The sequence below is a fragment of the Chrysochloris asiatica genome, unplaced genomic scaffold (genome assembly GCF_000296735.1).
Source record: "Chrysochloris asiatica unplaced genomic scaffold, ChrAsi1.0 scaffold00054, whole genome shotgun sequence".
Classification (NCBI taxonomy): Eukaryota; Metazoa; Chordata; class Mammalia; order Afrosoricida; family Chrysochloridae; genus Chrysochloris; species Chrysochloris asiatica.
The window spans coordinates 4,595,129-4,617,467 of NW_006408572.1; the positions used below are offsets into that span (position 1 = coordinate 4,595,129).

Genomic DNA, 22,339 nt, shown 5'->3' on the forward strand with positions numbered 1-22,339 from the left:
CCGTAAAGATTTACACCCTCGGAAACCCTGTACAGGGTCGCTATGGGTCGGAACCGACTCGACGGCACTTAACAACAACAACAACAATACTTTGTACATATTGTCAGGAGGGATCAGTCCCTGGAGAAGGACATCATGCTTAATAAAATGGGGATCAGCAAAAAAGAGGAAGACCCCCAACAAGATGAATTGGCACAGTGGCCACAGCATAGTAACCATTGTGAGGATGGCACAGGACTGGGCAGTGTTTTGTTCTGTTGTACATATGGTTGCTCTGAGTCAGAATCAACTCAATAAATTTAAATTATAATCATATAAAGCAAGAAAAAAATGTATCTTAACTGTATGTGATGGTGTGATGCTGTGAGTTAATGTGTTGGACTGCAAAGTTGGTTTGAACTCTAAGGTCAGTGATTCAAGCTCACCAACTGCTCCTCAGACACCCTATACAGGATCACTATGGGTCGGAACCAACTCGATGGCACTTAACAACAACCACAAAAAAAAAAACAGTATTTGATGGGGATAGAGTGGAGTCAGATAGAGACCCCAACTCGATGGCACTTAACAACAACCACAAAAAAAAAAACAGTATTTGATGGGGATAGAGTGGAGTCAGATAGAGACCTATTTGAGAATTCAATATAAACTATGAACTCTCATCTCAGAAAAATGCATATATGCAAATATATAGAGAATTTTGCAACTTGGGAGGGTTTACACACCGGTGGTTCCTGGATCTCAATTAATAATCCCTAATTAGAAGAGGTAATCACCAAAGTGTGACTATTTTTGTGCACTGGAATTAATTAGAGTGCCAAAAATAAAAGAAGTTTGATGACCTAGCTCCATAATAAATAGCCCAGTGTACCATAATTAAGTGCTCAAAACCATTTATTAAGTTATACAAAGTTGCATTGAAATGATGGATTCTATTTGAAATGTTCTACCCTACAACCAGCCATATCAACAAACTATTATTTTGCCAGCATGCTAATGCAACATGATTTATAGAGAAGCAAATGGAGGGGGGGGGATTTGATTTTTTTACTTATAAAGCTTCATATGGTTTCACTTCTCTCACAGATTTCTCATATTAAAGGTTTGGCAACTGATTCTCTGTACACTGTTTTTTCATTATATATTTATATTATCTCAGACACAGATGTTGTTCATCTTTTTCTTTCTGCTAATAACAGCAAAAATAGGTCAGAGGATTTGCCATATGAAGTAAGAAGGGCTCAAGAAATAAATAACTTATTTGGTCCAAAAGATAGTGACGACTCCTATGACATTATTTTTGACCTTCACAATACTACGTCTAATATGGGGTGCACTCTTATTCTTGAAGATTCCAAGAATGACTTTTTAATTCAGATGTTTCATTACATTAAGGTAATGCTGTTGTGATTAATTTATAAATTAGCATAGGATCTATACTTTAAAGTGAATTCAAAATGTGAAACAAGCAGAAAAGGGTCAGGAGGGAGGGCCCAAGAGAAATGGGAGAGAAATTATGGTACCAGAATATACAAGGAACAGTGACAGGAGAAAGGGAATGAGTAAAGGAATAAATTCCATGAATATAATAATAAAATACTTGTGGCTACTTGTATATATAAAGCCATAAATCTTTAATCCAGATGACTACCAAATTATGGGCTATTTAGTAAAACCAAGCAAAATTAATACCAAATTTAAAAAGCGTGGTTGAAGTAGTTGAATTTTAGGCAGCTCATGGATTAGTCATATAATGTTGACTAAAGTCCAGTGTTAAAAACGTTGCCTCCCTTTTGTTCTGCTCTTGCCCCCACTTTATTCAGATACATCTGATCTTTCAGCACTTCATACAGCTAATCATTTCAAGGCTCAGAAACCTATAGAATGAAAATTTCAGCAAACTAGTGAGTCATCTGTAGCCAGAAAAAAAAGTTCCTACAAGAAACACAAATAACAAATTGCGTGTTTACTTCTGTAGAATGGCTATCTGTCCTTCCTGAGAGACAGTTTGTCTTAATAGAGCTTGTCCTGTGTAGCCAAGAAGAACTGGGTTCTAAAGTTGACTTTATCATTCACTAACCTTGAACAAGATACTCACCTCCCAAAATCTTGCTTTCCTTATTTCATAAAATTTGCATAATAACAATCTTCCATATGAATCATATGACTGTTAAAAGTCTTCAGTGGGGCAAAGTAGTTAATACCTAGCAGATTGTAAAGGTTTTGTTGTTGTTGTTAAGTGACATTAAGTGACTGTTACTTTGGTTTAACTTGAGTTTTTGACAGTCGCTGTGTAGTAGTTCTTACAGAACATAATGAAGCTATTCTTTTTTAATCATTGAAGGGATAGCTGAATGCTTTGGTTGCCAGATGCAGAAAAGCACCAAGCTTATCAAAGCCTGGCTTGAATCCTCATTCAGATAAGGGGTGGGGGATCACTCAACATGTGTAGAGAACTGGACAACAGGGATAGAAACAGAAGTCTTTAACAGACCAATACTAAGCTAAATAGTATCACCAGTGATGAAAACAAAAATAATCAAATCCTTTTAGAAGGAAAATTTATTTCATTTTCTTTAATCATGGTTTTGGAGAATTACTTAATGTATATTTTACCCAGAAAGCTATGGGTAATTTGATTCTATATGTAATTAATTTACATTTTAAAAACTATAATAGTATTGGGTTTTAAAGTACATTTCATAAAGCTGTTTTACTAATCTTAGTTGATGAAGCAAAACATATTTAAAGTACTTTTGAATCTGTAACAGCAAAGAGTAGAAAACATATGGTCTTTACATAATAAGAAAGCTGTCTTATATTCTTTTCAGAGTTCTTTGGCTCCATTACCCTGCTATGTTTACCTTATTGAGCACCCTTCCCTCAAATATGCAACCACTCGCTCTGTAGCCAAATATCCAGTTGGTAAGTCGTATTTCCCATTGTCATCATTGACCAAAATATGTTCTAGCTGAAACAACAAGAAAATTATTTTTAAAGAACGTTAATAGATGTCTTGCAGATTATTATGGATTGTAACTTTCAAGTAATAAGCGTATTAACCCAGGCAGGCAAGCAATCTAACTATTCTACATTTCCTCAATTTCGTTAAGCAGTTTTTATTTTTGTTCCTATTGTTTGCTTTGCTTGTTATGCTCAGTCCTTCCAAATTAGTCTCGCAGAATCCTTCTCATTCTCAAGGTCCTGTTCAAAAGTCACCTTCTATAGCGTCTTCCCTGACTCCACTCCAGAAAGAATCAATTACTCCATAAATTTCTCTTAACACTTAATGATCCAGGCCTAATCCTCAGACAATACTTTGAAGCAAACAGACTATCATATACAATGGCCTCCAAGCTCCTGGTTGATGGAACGTCATGCCTGCTACACTGAAATCTCCAGTAACATAGAGTTCTCTGTCCCCTGCTCCTTTAGAAGTCTATTAGTATGTTTAATAAGTATTAGTTGAAATTTCTAGTGAGTACACAATTAAAACTTGTGATTGTTAACCACAGTTTTAATCACACAGCCCACATAGATGTATACAAACATTCTCTATCACATAGTTCCCTATAACTATGACTGTGCAGATATTGCTGGTTTGGTTCTAGACCACCACAATGAAGTGAATAATTGTGACAGAAAGTCATATGATTGTGTTGGGTTTCCAATGCATATAAAAGTTATGTATACAATAGACAGTATTCTGCTAAATGTGCAATAGTATTATGAAAAAGTTAGAAATACTATAAGAACTACCAAAATATGACTCAGAGGCACAAAATGAGCACATGCTATTAGGAAAATGACAACTATAGACTTGCTCGACGCAGGGTTACCACAAACCTTCAGTTTGTAACAAAACGCAATAAAATAAAGTATGTCTGTATATAAAATATTAGTCATCTAACTTTGGTAATGCGTACAGAGTTATTCATATCTTATTCAGAGAGTGGTCAGGTTTGATTGGGGCAGACAAGCAGTGGCTCTGTTGCTCCAAAGTACTTGTATTCCCAGAGGACTATGGAATTAATGGGCTTTCTGGCTTTCTCCTTTTCAAACACTGTAAATAATCTGAGATTTTAACCTACCTAAAAGCTAAAGTTAATTTGTCACTGTTTTGTGGATGATGGTAGAAGATACAAGACTTCTAGGTCAGGCACAAGTAATAGTTTATTAACAACAGCAGTAGCAGAGTAACACCATTTCTCTGTGCTGGTTCCTAAGCCCCAATTTCACAGAGGATGTGAAAAGGGTCAGATAGCAGCTATTCATGTCAGTAGTTGCATCCCAGGGGCAAAGACAGCTAAGGTAACTAGAATCTTCTAGAATAGGCAGTAGGCACACCTGCCCCCTTTGTTTCTAGGAAGATTCTGTCTCTATCTTCCAAGACTGATGACGATACAAACATCCTTGAAAAAGAGTGAAGATTGAAGGGACAAGTGTGTAGAAAACTTAAACAGGAAAGAGGATACTAGATAAATGGTTTAGAAAAAGAGTTTCCAGACCATTACAATAAATCAAGTCACATGATTTTTTTTTTTTTAATTGCTAAAAACGATGGCTGCCTGACAAGCCGTAGGAGGTAGTTCTGATAGTACAGACATAGTTGTATTGGGGTAAGAAGAAATCGATGCACTTTGTTTTCTACAGAAAATTAAAACATTGCACTATTGTGTTAGGATGGTCTGTTATGTTAAAAACAAAAATGCTGTTGTGGGGACACATGGATTGTTATACTGACTTAAATATAAATAGTTTCCTAACTTGGTATGGATTGCATCTCAATGTAAAGAAAACAAAAATCCTCACTACTGGACCAATAAACAACATTCTTATCAATGGAGAAAAGATTGAAGTTGTCAAGGACTTCATTCCTCTTGGAATCAACCATCAACACTCATGGAAGCAGCAGTCAAGAAATCAAAAAATGTATTGCATTAGGCAAATCTGCTGCACAAGACCTTTTTAAAGTGTTGAAGAGCAAAGATGTCAGCTTGAGGATTAAGGTGCGCCTGACCCAAGCCATTGTATTTTCAATAACCTCATATGCATGTGAAAGCTGGACAGTGAATAAGGAAGATTATAGAATTGATGCTTTTGAATTATGGTGTTGGAGGAGAATATTGAATGTGCCATGGGCTGCCAAAAGAACAAATAGATCTGTGTTATAAGAAGTGAAGCCAGAGTGCTCCTTGGAGGCCAGGATGGCCAGACTTTGTCTCTCATACTTCGGACATATTGTCAGAAGAGACCAGTCACTGGAGAAGGATATCATGTTTGATAAGGTGGAGGGTCAGAGAAAAAGAGGAAGACCCCCCAGCGAGATGGATTGGCATCAGGGCTCAAGCGTGACAACAATTGTGAGGTTGGCAGGACACCAGGCAGTGTTTTGTTCTGTTGTGCATAGGGTCACTATGAGTCGGTACCAACTCGATGGCACCTAACAACAACAACAACTAAATGGATGTTCTTTCTTCCTCTCATCAAACCTATCTATGACCATTTTTCTTTAAAACCACTTACTATTTTGTCTGTATAAACTTGTCTACCTCTTTTATTATATTTCATCTTTTAAATATTTTGACAATATTGAATAAAATTTAAGAGAAAAAAGACGTAATTGTTTTTCTACTTTAACACAATTCTTAGATTTTTTTTTCATGTTCTCTCCCAGTCTTTATTTATCATGCATATAATTTGTACATGCAAATGTTGTGCTTTATATTTTCCATAACATTCTGTTTTAAACATTTTCCATGATGCTACAGGTCTACCTTTTAAATAATTTTTAATGATAAGATTCTAAATCTTCATGTATTAAAATGCTCATTTACACTATATTCTAATACTTATATAAATGTGACAGTTTCCCATTCTATACATAGGTATAGAAGTTGGCCCCCAGCCTCAAGGGGTTCTGAGAGCTGATATTTTGGATCAAATGAGAAAAATGATTAAACATGCTCTTGATTTTATACAACATTTCAATGAAGGTAAGTAATTGTGGGAATTTTCCCTTAGTTGTTGGTTCATGTACATAAATGTATGAACAAATAGAAAAGAGAGATGAGATGAGGGCACATAATGTCTTAACCCAGAAACATTGAAATAACAGCTACATCCCAGATCAAATTCACCATGCTCATGACTTTTGTTGTTGCTGTCAAGTGTCATCAAGTTGGGTCCAACTCATAGAGACTGTATAGGATTTCCAAGGAGCCACGGGTGAGTTTGAACTGCTGACCTTGCAGTTCAAGCCAAACTTGCAGTCCAGTGCTTATCCTACAACACCACACCATGATCTTAAATGCCTGTTAAATTTTATATTTACTTCAGCTATTCTGCAATGACCATAATAGACATCTTTAAGAAAAGCAGCCACCAGATAATGTTCCCCATATCAAAACCTTATCTTCCCATTAATCTCACTTTAAAAAAGCAAAGAAAGTCTGAGAAATGCAAATGTCTGATAAATATGAGTGGGCCTCAAAAAGTCTGTGGGCAAAATGGAATGAAAAGATAATGGAATTTTTCCACAAACTTTTTGAAGCCCTCTCTTGCATAAAAAGATATTGAACATCACTAGCAATTAGAGAAATGCAAATTAAAATGAAAAACAATTTTCCTACATTAGATTTGGAAAATATGAAATTTGAATTATGTTAAGTGTGGGTGATGATGTAGAAAAAGAGAATACACTCACTCTTTGTGAGTGAAAATATAAATTGGTATAGACACTTTGCTTGCTGCATGCTATCAGGTCAGTTCCAACTCATAATGACACTATATGAGTTCAGGGTAGAACTGCCAAATAGGGTTTCCTAGATGGTAGCGTAGTGGTTACGAGTCAGGCTGCTAACCTCAAAATCAGCAGTTCGAAACTACTAGTTGCTCCATGGGAGAAAGATGAGGCTTTCTGCTCTCGTAAAGATTTACAACCAGACTGTACCTTCATGGGAGCAGATCAACAGGTCTTTCTCCTGTAGAATGGCTGGTGGACTCAAAACTGCAAACCATTCAGTAAGCAGCAGAATGCTTAAGCATTGTGTCATCAAAATTTTTTAAAGACACTTTAGAGAGGAATCTTATTTGTTGTTAAATGCTGTCACATCAGTTCCCACTCATAGTAACCCTGCATAGGATTTCCAAGGAGCGGCTGGTAAGTTTGAACTGCTGACCTTGCGATTCACAGCCCTATTCATAACCACTATGCTACCAGGACTCCATTTTGTTTTTGTTTTGTTTTGTTAAGTGCCGTTGAGTCGGTTCCGACCCATAGCGACCCTGTACAGGGTTTCCGAGGGTGTAAATCTTTATGGGAGTAGAAAGCCTCATCTTTCTCCCGCGGAGCGGCTGGTAGTTTCGAACCACTGACCTTAAGGTTCGCAGCCCGATTCGTAACCACTACGCTACCAGATCTCCATTAGAGGAATGCAAATCAAAACTACAGTGAGATGCCATCTCACACTGACAAAGATTTAAGAACACAGACACACAGAAAACAAAAAGACTGGCAAGGTTGTGGGGAGACTGGACCTCTTATTCATTGCTGATGGGATTGTAAAAATGTCACACAGCTGACAAAATGGTATGATGCCTCCCAAAAAAGCTAGAAATAGAAATATCTTATGAAGCAACATCCCACTCCTAGGTATATACCTAAGAGATGTAAGATCAGTTGCACAAATAGTGGTTCTCCCAACTGCTCCTTGGGAGAAAGATGAGCTTTCTGCTCCCAATGAGATTTACAGCCTTAGAAACCATATGCATACCTATTTCACTGCAGCAATATTCTCAGTATCAAAAAGATGAAAACAAATGTCCATCAATGAGGAGTTCACAAAATATAACATACATAAATTTGAATGACATTATGGCACTATAGGATAAGCACTGGACTACCAACCTCAAGACTAGTGATTCAAACCCACTAGCTGCTCCTCGGAAACAACATGCCGAGTGAAATAAGTTAATTACAAAAGGACAAACGTATGACCCTTGCTGTTAAGTGCTGTTGAGTTGATTCTGACCCATAGCAACCCTGTACCAGGTTTCCGAAGCTGTAAATCTTTACAGGAGCAGAAAGCCTCATCTTTCTCCTGCAGAACCACTGGTAGTTTCAAACTTCTGACCTTGAGATTAGCAGCCCAATTCGTAACCATTACGCTACCAGAGTATTATAAAAATTCAAGAATAGATATGTTGTTTGGTGGTCACTAGGTTACTAGGAATGGTGCTGTCGATAAGCTCTGGATTGCTAACTGCAAGTTTGAGTTCAAACCCACCAGTAATTTCTTGGAAACTCTATACAGGGTCGCTATGAGTAGGACCCAAGAGAGAGGAAATCACTTTCTGTATAGTGGACGGACACTTGTTATCTTGGGTGAAGTGAAAGGCAATACCAAATATGGATGAAGTCAGCACAATTTGGTAAAGGTAAATAAAGACGCTAAGAAGTACATATGAAAAAGGAACAATTTCAGTAACTGCTATAACATATACAATTTTACAACAGTGGCAACATTTTTAAAAAATTGTGTGTGGTAACTAACATAGGTTGTTGTTGTTAAGTGCTGTTGAGTTGGTGCTGATTCATAGTAACCCTGTATAAGGTTTTCAAGGAGTAGCTGGTGGGTTTGAACTGCCGATCTAGCAGTTAGCAGACCAGAGGTTGTTCTACAGCATCTTGGTTACCTATAGGACTCTATAGGTAATGCAGATATATACATATATGTGTATGGGAACCCTGGTCTCATAGTGGGGTTATTCATTGGGCTGTTAACTACAAGGTACAAGGTTTGATTCCACCAACTGCTCCTTGAGAGAAAGAGAGCTTTCTGCTGCCATAAAGATTTACAGCCTCAGAAACCTTATACAGTGTCTCTATGAGTAGGAAGCAACTCGATGGCCCACAGTAGCAAAACGTATGTCAATATACAAGTAAACGGCTGTGCATGTATAGGTGAATCTGTAGGCATTATACATACATGTCTGTGTGTACTGCATATATATCCACACATATATAACTGGTAGTGTAGTGGTTACTAATTGGGCTGCTAATCTCAAGGTCAGCTGTTTGAAACTACCAGACATTCCACCAGAATAAGATGAAGCTTTCTGCTCCCATAAAGATTTACAGCCTCAGAAACCCTATATAGGGTCACTATGAGTCAGAACCGACTCCATGGCACACCACCACCATATAACAAAGTACATACGAAATACAATTATGAAATCTTCCTAGACACATCCAAACAACTCGTGAGATTGGTCTAAGAGATGTAAACTCAGTGGCTCAAATAGTGGTTCTCCCAACTATAGTCTCAGGGGATAATTTAGTCAATTGGTATAACACAGTTTATAAAGATAATATTCTGCAAGCTAGTTTGGTGAGTAGTGTTTGGGTACTTAAAAGCTTGTGAGCAGCCAGGCAGCAAAGACACAACTATTGGTCTCTACCCCTATGGAGCAAAAGAGAAAAAAAGAAACCAAAGTCTCAAAGAAGAAAGTAGCCGACACAAACCATTGCCTCTTCTAACCTGAGACCAAAAGAGCTAGATGGTGCCCAGCTACCACTACTAACCATTCTGACTAAGGCACAACAGAATGTCCTTGGTACAATGGAAGAAAAATGTAGAAAAAAAATTCAAATTCCTAAAAAAGGCCAGACTTACTGGACTGATAGAGACTACAAGAACCCCAAAGTTTATCTCCCTAAAATAGCCTTTGAACTAGGAACTGAAGCTATTCCTGGAGGTCATCTTTCAGCCAAATAGTAGTTTGGCTTATAAAATAAACTATCATTTGTGAGTAATGTACTCCCTTAAATAATCACCTGTTAGACCAAATGGTCAACCTTTACTCAAAAGCAAAGATGAGAAGGCAAAGAGGGGAAAGGAAGCTAGGACAATGAAAACAACAAACAAAGCATGATACCACATTGTGGAAATTGGATCCAATGTCATGGAAAATTTGTATAAAAGTGGTTAAATGGGAACTTAATTATCTGTGGAAATTTTCACCTAAAAGACAATTAAATAAGATTATTTTAGAAATCTAATGGTGAACTTAAAAAAAATAAAATAAAATCAAAGAGACACTCTACTTAAAATTTTTTACTTTAAACCACTGACTTGAAATTGTTAAAATCAAAAGGGTAGCATTTACCAAAAGGCAAAGTTCAAAAGGGTTAGGAATAGAGGAAGGGAGACAGGAAACACAGGGAGGAAGTGGGATAAATAAGGTTACATTGTGGGGATTGTTGAATAGAAAACTGATTTGCTTTGTAAACCTTCACCTGATTCACAATGAAAAGTTTTTAAAAAGAAGGAAAGAAAGAAATTGTTGAAGGGTGGGTAATTACAGTGACAGACCTGGTATATAGGTTAATGTCTGTTGGAACTATTACAGGGAGTGCCAACCACATCTCTTCCCTTCAACAGAGGCCTCTTGCCATCTACTGATTAAGAATAGTCAGGTGAGGCAGTTTCCATAGGAGCATAAGTTTATCATAGATAAGAGGCTTGTAAACTGAGATGGGGAGGGCTTAACACAATGCTTAAGCCCCATCTCCCTGAACCAAGGCTTTGCTGGGGTTTAAAAGCTATGGGGTAGGTAAAAGAACTATGTTTGCTCATAAGGATTGGTGGATATTTCTGGGAAATGTTACTTTTAGGTGGAGCCCTGCTAATTGGGTTCGTGTGCAGCATTTCTTTACGATGGATTACACCACAAAGACCTCTCTGGTAGGAGCAGACATAACTTATTCTGAGATGCCAAACCAATGTTGTTCTTCCAGATTTGAACTAAGACCCCTTCCAGGGGCTGTCATTCTACTTTGCTCCAGTAGAAGGTTTGTCCCTTAAAGTTATGCCTAGAGCACTAAGTAAACCAGTCCAACCTGTAAAATTTCTCACAAGGAAGTGGACAGAATTTTTAGGAGTGGTCTTCCTTAAGGGCAAGTCACAAAAAATATGGAATTTTTATGGGTGGTCTTTCTTAATGGCATGTCCCAGGATGGCATGTGACTGCTAAGTTATACACTCTGGGCATTTCCTGTGCATCTGTACAATTTCTCAAGTAATGAGGGAAGCAGGCTTCAACATTCCTCAGGATTTTAGTCACAAGATTTCAGTTAATAAAGGGCCCGTGTATAATCCTGATGTCTGGACCCTGTTTCCCCCGTCTCAGAGCGTTAACCTCAGATTGTGCACCCTAATGCAATCAGACATTTCTTCTGTGTTTGATGTTTCTTTGACTCCAGTCATGAAAACTAAGAACTAGCTTTCCATCCACCTCTTGTCTGAAAGCAGGTTTTTACACTTTCTAATGTAACTGGTGTTGGGAAGGTCATACCATATCCAAAAGTAACCCTTTGAATATTAAATGTTGAATTAAGTATATTAGAAAGAAAACACTGGCAAAAGGTCACAAACCTGAGTAGAGAAACAATTTTCAAGTCATGTCCCACAGATTCCCATGCTGTACCAAAGGCATTGGCGAAAAACAAGGTTTCAGGGATACAAATTTAAATGTTTCTGAAAATTGATGCAACCTTGGAGGTGCTTACTTATCCATGCCAACAAGTTTGGAAGATAGCAACCTGGCCAACAAATTGGAAGCAATCCATATTTGTTCCCATTCCAGGGAAAGATGATGCAAAAGAACGCAGAAATCATCTAACAATATCACATGCAAGTAAAATTTTACTGAAGATAATTCAAAAGCGATTGCAATAGTACATCTATCAGGAGCTGCTAATAATTCAAGCCAGATTCAAAAAAGACATAGAAAAAGGGTTATCACTGCTGACATCAAATGGATCTTGGCTGAAAGCAAAGAATACCAGAAAGATGCTTACTTGTGCTTTATTAGACTATTCAAAAGCATTCAACTCTGTGGGTCATAACAAACTATGGACAGCATTGCAAGAATGGGAATTCTTTGTGCTCATGAGGAACCTATACATAGACCAAGAGAACAAACAGATCAAACAGAACAAGGGGATGCCGGATGGTTTAAAATCATGAGAATTGTGTGCCAGTGTTATATCCTGTCACCATACTTATTCAATCTGTACACTGAGCAAATAATTCAAGAAGTTGGATTATATGAAGAAGGACGGAGCATGAGGATTAGAGGAAGACTCATAACAACCTCTGATATGTAGGTGACACAACTTTGCTTGCTGGAAGTAAAAAAGACGATGAAGAGCAACGACTACAGCCTTCAGTATAGATTACACCTCAATGTAAAGAAAACAAAAATCCTCACAACTGAACCAATAAGTAATATAATAAATGAAAAGATTGAAGTTGTCAAAGATTTCATTTTGCTTGGATCCACATCAACTCTCATAGAAGCAGCAGTCAATAAATCAAACGATGTATTTATTACATTGGGTCAATCTGCTGCAAAAGTGTTTTTTTTTTTAAGTGTTAAAGAGCAAAGATGTCAATTTGAGGACTAAAATGCACCCTGATCCAAGCCATGATATGTTCAGTTGCCTCATGTGCATGTGAATGTTGGATAATGAATAGGACAGACTGTAGAAGAATTCTTGTATTTGAATTATGGTGTTGGTGAAGAATACTGAAAGTACCATGGACTGCCAGAAAAACCAACAGATCTGTGTTGGAAGTACAGCCAGAGTGTTTCTTAGAAAGGAGGATGATAAGACTTCATCTCTTGTACTTGGATGTGTAGTCAGGAGCGACCAGTCATTGGAAAAGGACATCATGCTTGGTAAAGTGGAGGATCAATAAAAAGGAGGATGATTCCTAACAAGATGGATCCTCACAGTGGCAGCAACAATGGATTCAAACATAATAAAAATTGTGAGGCTGGTGCAGGATGAGTCAAAATCAACTTGATGACACAATAGCTGTAAATTAATAGGCTATGAAACACAGAAGTCAGATACCCTAGCCAATAGCAGACAGCACCAACTGGCTGCCTGTCAAATGCTACACACAAAATTAAGGTCATCTGAGATTATCTAGCACCCGCCCACCGACTTGCCAGCTCACCACAAGTACATGAGCAAGCCAAGCAGAAATTAGCCAAGCCAAGCCAGACAAGAGGAACTATCTATCTATCCAACCTACATGATCTACATGATTTAGATGTTGTTTCCAACCACTAAATCCTAAAGCATTATGCAGAGAGAGAAAGCTAATTGATGCAGAAAGCATCAAGGAGTATCCCCATTCGGGCTCTGACTGAGCTTTCTGCCGTAAGGGCAAAGGGTTGGGACCATTACACAGTATACAACTCCTATTGAAGAAAGGTGTGACCCATGTTCTCAGCAATTGTCTGATACAGATGCAAAATGTTCCTTTTCCAAGTTTCTGAATGCTGGGTTGTTGCTGCATCTTAGAAGCTGGGCTCCACTGTTGGCAGTCTCTCTGCACCCCATAATCTCCCTGCTCAGTAATAAACCAGGTGTTTGATGTACCTGGTTAAAGTGAAAGATCACTCTGCTGATGTCACCTAACTTGCTGGAAATTGTCCTGAAAATATGCAGTCATAGAATGCCAAAACCTGAAGGGCTTTCCTGCCCTTATTGTAGTTAGGTGCCGTTGAGTCCGATCTAACTCATAAAGACCCATATAAACAACAGAACAAAACACTGCCCTGATCTGCCACCATCCTCACAATTATTACCTTTGAAACCACTGCTGTTCCCACTGTGCCGATCCATCTCATTAGGGTTCTGCCTCTTTTTTCACTGACAGTCCGCTTTATCTGACTGGGCTCCCCTGATAATACGTCCAAAGTATGAAAGACAAAATCTGGCCATCCTGGCTTCTAAGGAGCATTCTGGCTGAACTTCTTCCAACACAGATTTGTTTGTTCTTCTGGCAGTCTATGGTACATTTAAAATTCTTCTCCAAAAATATAGCTCAAATGCATCAATTTTTCTACGGTCTTCCTTATTCATTGTCCAACTTTCACATACATATGAGGTTATTGAAAATACCATGACTTGGGGAAGGTGCACCTTAGTTCTCAAACTGACATTTTGCTCTTTAACACGTTTAAGAGGTCTTGTGCAGCAGATTTGCCTAACGCAATATGTCATTTGATTTCTTGATTGTTGTTTTCATGAATGTTGAACCAAGCAAAATGAGGCTTTGGGAACTTCAATCTTTTTTTTTTCATTTATCATGATAATATCTATTGGTCTAGTGGTGAGGAGTTTTGTTTTCTTTGCATTGAGGTGCAACCCATACTGAAGGTTGAGGCCTTTGATCTTCACCAGTATTTTAAGTCCTCCTCACTTTTAGCAAGCAAGGTTCTATCATTTGCATATCACAGGTTGTTATTGAGTCGTCCTCCAATACTGATGCTATGCTCTTCTTCATATAATCCAGCTTCTCAGATTAACTAATCTGAGTTACTTCATATAATCCAGCTACTCAGATTAACTAATCTCAGTATACAAACTGAATAAGTATGGTGAAAGAATACAACCCCGGCACACACCTTTCCTGATTTTAAACCATTAGTTATTCCTTTGTTCTGTTGGAATAATTGCTTCTTGGTCAGTGTACAGGTTCCTCATAGCACAATTAAGTGTTCTGGAATACTCATTCTTCCCAGCATTATCCATAGCTTGCCATAGTCCACATAATCGAAAGCCTTTGCATAGTCAATAAAGCACAGGTATTCTCTGCTTTCAGCCAAATTCCATCTGACATCAACAATGATATCCCTCATTCCACGGTCTCATCTGAATCTAGCTTGGACCTCTTACAGTTCCCTGTCAATGTACTGTTACAGCCTTTTAAAAATTATCTTTAGCTCAATTTTACTTGCATATGATATTAATGATATTGTCTGATGATTTCCGCATTCCATTGGATCACTTCTCTTTGGAATGGGCTCAAATATAAATCTCTTCCAATCATTTGGCCAGGTAGTTGTCTTCCAAATTTCTTGGCATAGATGAGCAAGAGCTTCCAGTATTTCATCAGTTTGTTGAAAGATTTCAATTTGTATGCCATCAATTCCAGAGCCTTGTTCTTTGCTAACGTCTTCAGTGCAGCTTGGACGTCTTCCTTCAGTGCCTTGCCTCTTCATCATATGCTACCTCTTGAAATGGCTTACCATTGACCATTTCTTTCTGTTATGGTGACTCTCTGTGTGGTTCGAACTTTTTCTTAAGTTCTTTCAACTTGAGAAATGCTGAACATGTTCCTTCCTTTTGGTTTTCTGACTCCAGGTCTTCGCACATTGTATTATAATTCTTAGATAAGGTCACTTTGAACTGTCCTCTGACAATTAAAGAAAGTGAGCCTCAAGAAGCTCAACATCTTGATCAAGGTCACACAGCAAGGAGCTTAGAACACAGGAGTCCTGGTATCCTGTCTGATGTTCTTTTCCTCCCATACTGTCTTTTTAAAGTCTGTTTTCTACCTCTGCCTGTTGGCATATTTGTCGACAGCTGCCAATAGAAACAGTTCAACAACATCTACTGTTTAATGTTGTTTATGGAAATTCTTAACTAGATGTGGTGTAGTCTCTCTGTAACCATTTGTCTTATTTTTACAGGGGGAGGGTTGTCCTTCCTTGAAGTATAAACTTCCTCTTTTTAGTTACTGTTTATCCTTTTTTCTTTTTGCCGTAGGAAAAGAATTTCCTTCCTGTGCTATTGAGGTCTATAAAATAGTGGAGAGAGTTAATTATCCCCGAGATGAAAGTGGAGAAATTGTTGCTTTTATTCATCCTAATCTGCAGGTAACATTTACTACTTCTTTAAGATATTAAAAATAATGATGTCCTATCTTTGAATCAAGCTCTACAGTTTATAAAGTATTGTACATCTACTAACTCATTTGATACTATCAAAACATAGTCATGTTTTCAGATTATTGAGTAAAGGTACTCAGACCTTCAGTCAATAAACATTTATTGAGTATATCCTATACTGGGGTGTGGGAATACATGAATGAATGTGATCAATACTGTGGTCTATATGTTCTTATGGAACCTAATATATACACTAAAGGCTAAACTGTGGTCTACAGAGGAAGATAAGCTACCAACTACTATAACAGAATAATGAGGTTGTGGGAGGGAGTGGGTAAACAAGGTCTTTCAGAAAGGGTGAAATCCCTACACAAGTATAATGAGTAAGAATTATTATATATATTTTGTTGTAAGGAAACAGAGATCCTCCCCACAGTCACATAGCTATCAGTGGCAGACCCAGATCTAATGGTCTTTGCAGTTAACCACATTATTGTTTCCTCTTTTGAGTTAACCACATTATTGTTTCCTCTTTATGATCACCACAAAGTTAGAACAAATATAATCAGAAACTCCTTTTTTGAAAGGTTGTCTGCCACCATTCTCTAACTCTCCTTAGAACTTCAATATCTACCTCTTGCCTGGTTTGATCACCCTATTTCTTATTGGTATGGTAAAAGAGGAAGAAGCTTTGTCTCTTGAGAAAGTTGAGAAAGTGTTGTTGTTGTGTGTCCTTGAGTTTGTTCCAACTCATAGTAACTCTGTGTAGGGTTTCAGAGGCTATGAGTCTTTACAGGAACAGAAAGCCTCATCTTTCTCCCATGGAGTGACTGGTGGATTCGAACTGCTGACCTTACAGTTAGCAACCCAACTCATAATGCACTATTGCATATGGGAGAGTGTTGTTGTTGTTAAGTGCCGTTGAGTCAGTTCCGGCCCACAGCGACCCTGCATAGGATTTCCAAGGAGCAGCTGGTGAGCTTGAACTGCCAACCTTGCAATTCAAACTACTTTGCAGCCCAGCGCATTAACCCTCAGCACCACACCAGGACTCCATGGGAGAGTGTAGGACATCTAAATCTGGAAAAGGCAAAGGGAGGAGGAAAGATTCCAAAAAGTTAAAATATACGTCATGTATCCCAAGATCACAGTCTCTTTTCTCTTGATTCTGTTGCCACACACTTTGCCATTTGTCCCTGATTTGCATCATCAGCAGTTTGGATATGGGCATCAGTACTATTATAGGCCATCACCAAGTATGCTGTTAGCAACTAGGGTGTCGGGGACTGGCCTCGACATAGGGGTTCGGTTCACGAGGTGGAGATACCTGGTGGCGATAGAGATAGCAAAAGAGACACAGAGACGCAAAGAGAGAGACAAAGAGACACTCTGAAACCAGAGTGAATGCTAGACTGGCATCAGGCAGATCCTGCATTGCAAACATCTCAGCCACAAAGGCTGTAATATCCTGCATAGTAAACATCTTAGCTAAACAGGCAGTATGGTTGCAAGGCTGGACTGAGCCCCCTGCATGCTCTAACGCACGCCTTGCCAGTCGTAATGCACCTGGATTCGTTCTGTGCCTCCTTTTATTTAGGGGAGGTACTTTATACAAAGCTAGGAGGGACTAAGACAAGGTACAGCTGTCAATCTTACTTTTCCAGACATTCAGGCAACTTTACATCATACTTTGAAGGTTCGAATCTCATCGCAACTTGGTTTCTCAAGCTTAATTAACATACCTTTTAGCACCTAGCCTCAAATGGAGGGAGGAAAGGGAGGATCGAGAGGATTCCTATTGTGTCGGCTGCCCAGCCCAGGTTCTTCAGGAAAAGAGATGCCTGGGTGAATAGGCAGCACCTGGAAACACTTTAGGGAGGGTATTCCTATTGTCCTTGGAACAGACCAGGGAGCCACCCAATTTAGTTTGAATGAATTCTCTGAGGGAAGAACTTTGCCTGTTTGGAATTTTACAGTCTTGGCTTTTAGGAAAATATTACATTTATCTGTGTATATCAAGGGCTCCATGTCTGCAATTAATAAATATAACTGGACCCTAAGATGAAAAATAATTTGTTATTAACTGCCAGGTGGCTAGATCTGTTCCTCAGAGCCTGCGACCTGTAACACTCAGGCCTATAGGGCCTCGAACCTCTGACCAGGCCTTCACGGTCTGCAACACTAGGGATGGTAATAATACCTCCATCCTGGCTTGTTCTAACAAGTACTTGTGGAACTGCTCCATGATCCACCTTCAGGAGCTATGCTCTCCAACAGGGACCCTTGCTCCTTAAATTCACCAACCTTCATGAAGCCTTGGGTCACAGGATAGCCCTTCTCTAGTGGGTCTCATAAGACTCTGCCATTAATTATAGCCCAGCAGCCTGGGACCTTAGGGCTTTCTATGCTTGTTGCTTTCCCCTTTTTGAAGTTTAAGAGCGGATGTAGCCAAAGAGAGAGGCCAAAGTAGTAGATTTGGTGATCCCCTTCTGGAGAAATGTTTGTCTTTAAGGCCCATTTCAATGCGAGCCATCCAGAGACATTGAAAGAGTTTCCGAGCTCTGTCTATCAGACGTAAGCATTATAGCCAAGCCATTTTCTTGTACAAAATACATGCCAAGCATTGCAGGAAGACATACAAGAAAACATGACACAATCCTCAAGGATATAAAATCCACATGTTATATACACATGTGGAATAAACCTACGAACTTAATGTCCTACTTAACAGGACAAGTTCTGCCTTGTGACATAGTAGGATCCAGGTGGAATCCTGGGGAAGAAAGTTTATGCAGTATTTTAAAGACAGGGAAGACAAAAACTGAAGGAGAGAAGGGAGGGAAAGAAAAAAGAGAGGGTGACAAAAATAACAAACACACAAAACAGAGGCCAAAGTGACAATATCATAACCGGATACTGCACTTGGAATGTCTTGAGTATGGTATTCCTCAAGGAATTTCTAATTAGTCAGACCACTCATATGCCTCTCAACACTTCTCCTTATGGCCTGGGGCTTCATGAAGGTTAGTGAATTTAAAAAACAAGGATCCGGGTTGGAGAGAATAGATCCTGAATGTGGACCACAGAGCAACTCCAGAGAACTTGTTGGGACAAACTAGTGCAAACGCTCCAAGGCTGGAACAAACTTGGCATGTTTGAGGAACAGTAGGAAGACTCCTGTCAATGGAGAATAGGGGATGAGCAGGGAGGAGAGTAAACCCTGGGGCCAGAGACACCGATGCCCAGATTTTGTTCAGATACTGTTGGCACCAAGTCAAAGGTATTCAGGGATAATTAGAAGTACCTAGGGGATTTTCCAAAAAAAAAAAAACCTGGCATCTATCTCAAACCTACTAAATCAGTGCTTTTCATACTCAGGCCTCATGAAAATCACCTGAGGAGCTTTGAAAAAAAAAAAAAAAAATCCTGATTTCCTGGTCTCCTCCAGAAATTCTGGGTTAATTCAACAAGGTGGAGACAGGATGTTGTGCCTTGTTATTGTTTTAAGCTTGTCACGTGGTTTTCACAAGACTCAAGTATAGGAAGTACTGTCCTATATCAAAAAAACCTTTGCAGACGAAAACCCTATTTGAATTACCTGTTTCCCCAAGTAAACAAATTCTATGAACCAGATATCCTGTAATCAGAGTGCAGTTGGATTTCTTCGAGTTCTTCTATGTTCTGTCTTCTTGTGACATCAAAGTTTATGAACATCAGTCAGGTATTCTTATTGAAAGTTCAGCGACTTATGAACCATTGTCTTCAAATTTCATTGGTCATATCCCAGTATCATGCTATATATTAAAAGGCAGTTTTTATTCACATTTGTGTCAAAAACAGAAATGAATAATAGTTATGCATCCCAAACTCAGTGAAGAATAAAAACCCACAATCATCTAAAGCAGAAAACACGGATATCATCTAGGAGTACCATTTGAGAAAAACACCTCCTTCAGAATATGTAAATATTTTATGGGGTAGGGTGGTGGTGGTGGTGTGCCGTGGAGTCGGTACCGACTCATAACAACCCTGTATAGGGTTTCCGAGGATGTAAATCTTTATGGGAGCAGAAAGCCTCATCTTTCTCCCGTGGAATGGTTGGCAGTTTCAAACTGCTGATCTTGAGGTTAGCAGCCCGACTCATAACCACTGCACTACCAGAGCTCCTTATGGGGTAGGGACTAAGCTATAAATCCTGGAAGATGAAGCAACTTTACTAAGTCTGGTTCTGTGTCTGCCTGAAGCTTTATCTACATGTTGGAAGTTGGACTCATGTTTATGGGTTCTTTTACCATTTAAAAAATGCTTTTAAAATGAAGAATTTTCTCTGCTGCTCGTTTTAGATCCGTAAAGGAAGCATTATTTAAAATAAACTTTTACATGTCAAAAATAATAATAATAAAATAAAAATTTTAATTTTTAAATGAGGGCAGGCCCCAGCCATTTGTGTGTTGTTCCTGATGCACATCTGACTGGACCCACTGATCCGGAACACTAGTTCTGAACTTTACAATCAAGTGGAGAGCTTTAAAAACAAAACAGTAAACAATAAATATTGTTGTTGTTGGTAAGTGTCATTGAGTCAGTTCCAACTCACAGTGACCCTGTATAGGGTTTCCAAGGAGCAGCTGATGAGTTTGAACTGCCAATCATGTGATTCAAACCAATCTTGCAGTCCAGTGCATTATCCTGTAGCGCCACACCAGGACCCCAATAAATAGGGAGCATGAAAGCATGGAGGGAAGTGTGTGGTAGAACTGTTCTTGGCTGTACAGTTATATGACTATATGCTAGCATTTGTCAAAATACACCAAAGTGAGTGAATTTTACTGCATGTAAATTTTTAAATAGATTTTTAAAATAATGATGCATGGACTCTACCCTTGATAATCTGATTGATTTATCTGGGATAGAGTCAGCCCCCTACCCATCTATATTTTCAAACAACCCAAGGGATTACAATATGCAGATTTTGAGGGAATTGAAGTTTGAGTCCTTCTCAAACCTTCTCTGGAGAGTTTATTAATATGAAGATTTTGATTTAGCAGACCTACATGGGGGTCTGTAGGCGATGCCGATGCTACTAGGAAATGCAGGTTCTCAGGTACCCACTCCAGACCTACAGAATCAGAATCTGCATTTAAAGAAAATCCTCAGATGATTTGCAAGTATATCAGAGTTTGAGAACTGTGCTAGGATTCTGGGAGTCTGACAACGCTAATGTCTGAGAGCTCAAATCCCTGGTGCAGGCCTCTCAGATACCTCAGCTGCTCTCATACGGTTGCAGGAGGGAGGGGGGAACACGTGGAAAAGCTCCACTCTGTTTTAGACTTTTTTGCAGCCCATCCCACGCACCCTCACCAATTCTCATTAGAATAGAAACATGTGTGTGTGGACAACATTACTCAGGATCCAGTAGTAGTGTGTCTGCACACTTTTGTGCTCTTAATCATTATTTACTAAATTTCAATGAACATAATTTAGCTCCAACTGGCAAGAGGTAGAATATATGGGACATATATTATATTTTCCCCTCAATATTTTATATTTTCCCCTCAAATATTATAACTGTCTTTGACAACGTTGAAGGCAAACCTGGTACTGAAGCAAACTTTAATTATATGTGTCAATACTAAAATTAAAAGGGGAACACTTTAAAATGCTGCCAAAATTCATTGCGCAAATTCAATTTAGTCATGTCACTCCTATGCCTCTGAACCCATCTCTCATGTACCTTTTTTTAAAACAATAGAACGCTATGATTTGTTAATTGTCTGGAGTCTGACATAGCATGTTAAAACTCGGAGAAAACTCAAAGCTGTTTATTTATTTTCATTGTTTCCTGAAAGGATCAAGACTGGAAACCATTGCACCCTGGGGCACCTGTGTTTTTAACTCTTGATGGAAAGACTGTTTCATTGGATGGAGACTGTACCGTGTACCCAGTGTTTGTGAATGAGGCGGCGTATTATGAAAAGAACGAGGCTTTCGCCAAAACAACTAAACTAACACTCAAAGCAAAAAGCATCCGCTCCTCTGTGCATTAGAGATCACCTTTAGCTCATTTCTTACACAGTCTTTTGAAAAACTCTACTAGTCTGTAAGCTCCTTGAGGGCAGGATCGTGCCTTATTTAACTTCATAGTACCTAGTCAAGTGCCTTGCACACAATAGGCATTCAGGCAATATTTCTAGAATGAATATACGAATTAATATGTCCAAAGTTAGCGGTTCAAGATCACCAGCTGCTCCTTGGAAACCCTATCCAACGCTATGGGTTGGAACCGACTCAATGGCACTTAACAACAACAACAACAACAACAACAACAACAACAACAAAGATATCACATTTTATGTATGTAGTTTATCAGTGACAGGTACTTCCTATTTATGCACTACTTTTTACACATTTTTCTTAGATTTAACATTCTTTAAATAAACACACTTTAAATTCAAAATATAAATTGAAAAGTTATTATAGACGAAAAAATTAACTTATACGTTTGAAAATAATGTATAAATGCTATTAGAAATTGATGACTTCTAATAGCTGCTAATTTTTATATTTAAATTCATGATAACAT

General features: G+C 38.5%; 1 protein-coding gene across 1 annotated transcript in view; it reads left to right on the plus strand.

Moving 5' to 3' along the window:
• ASPA (aspartoacylase) overlaps positions 1 to 21,957 on the plus strand; it is a 31,280-nt gene extending 9,323 nt beyond the window's left edge. The window contains exons 3-7 of the mRNA XM_006863261.1: positions 1,200 to 1,395; positions 2,832 to 2,925; positions 5,889 to 5,996; positions 15,635 to 15,744; positions 21,606 to 21,957. Coding sequence (XP_006863323.1) covers positions 1,200 to 1,395; positions 2,832 to 2,925; positions 5,889 to 5,996; positions 15,635 to 15,744; positions 21,606 to 21,803 — 706 coding nt within the window. The 3' untranslated portion in view covers positions 21,804 to 21,957. The remainder of the gene's footprint in view (positions 1 to 1,199; positions 1,396 to 2,831; positions 2,926 to 5,888; positions 5,997 to 15,634; positions 15,745 to 21,605) is intronic.
• The last annotated feature ends 382 nt before the right edge of the window (positions 21,958 to 22,339 follow it).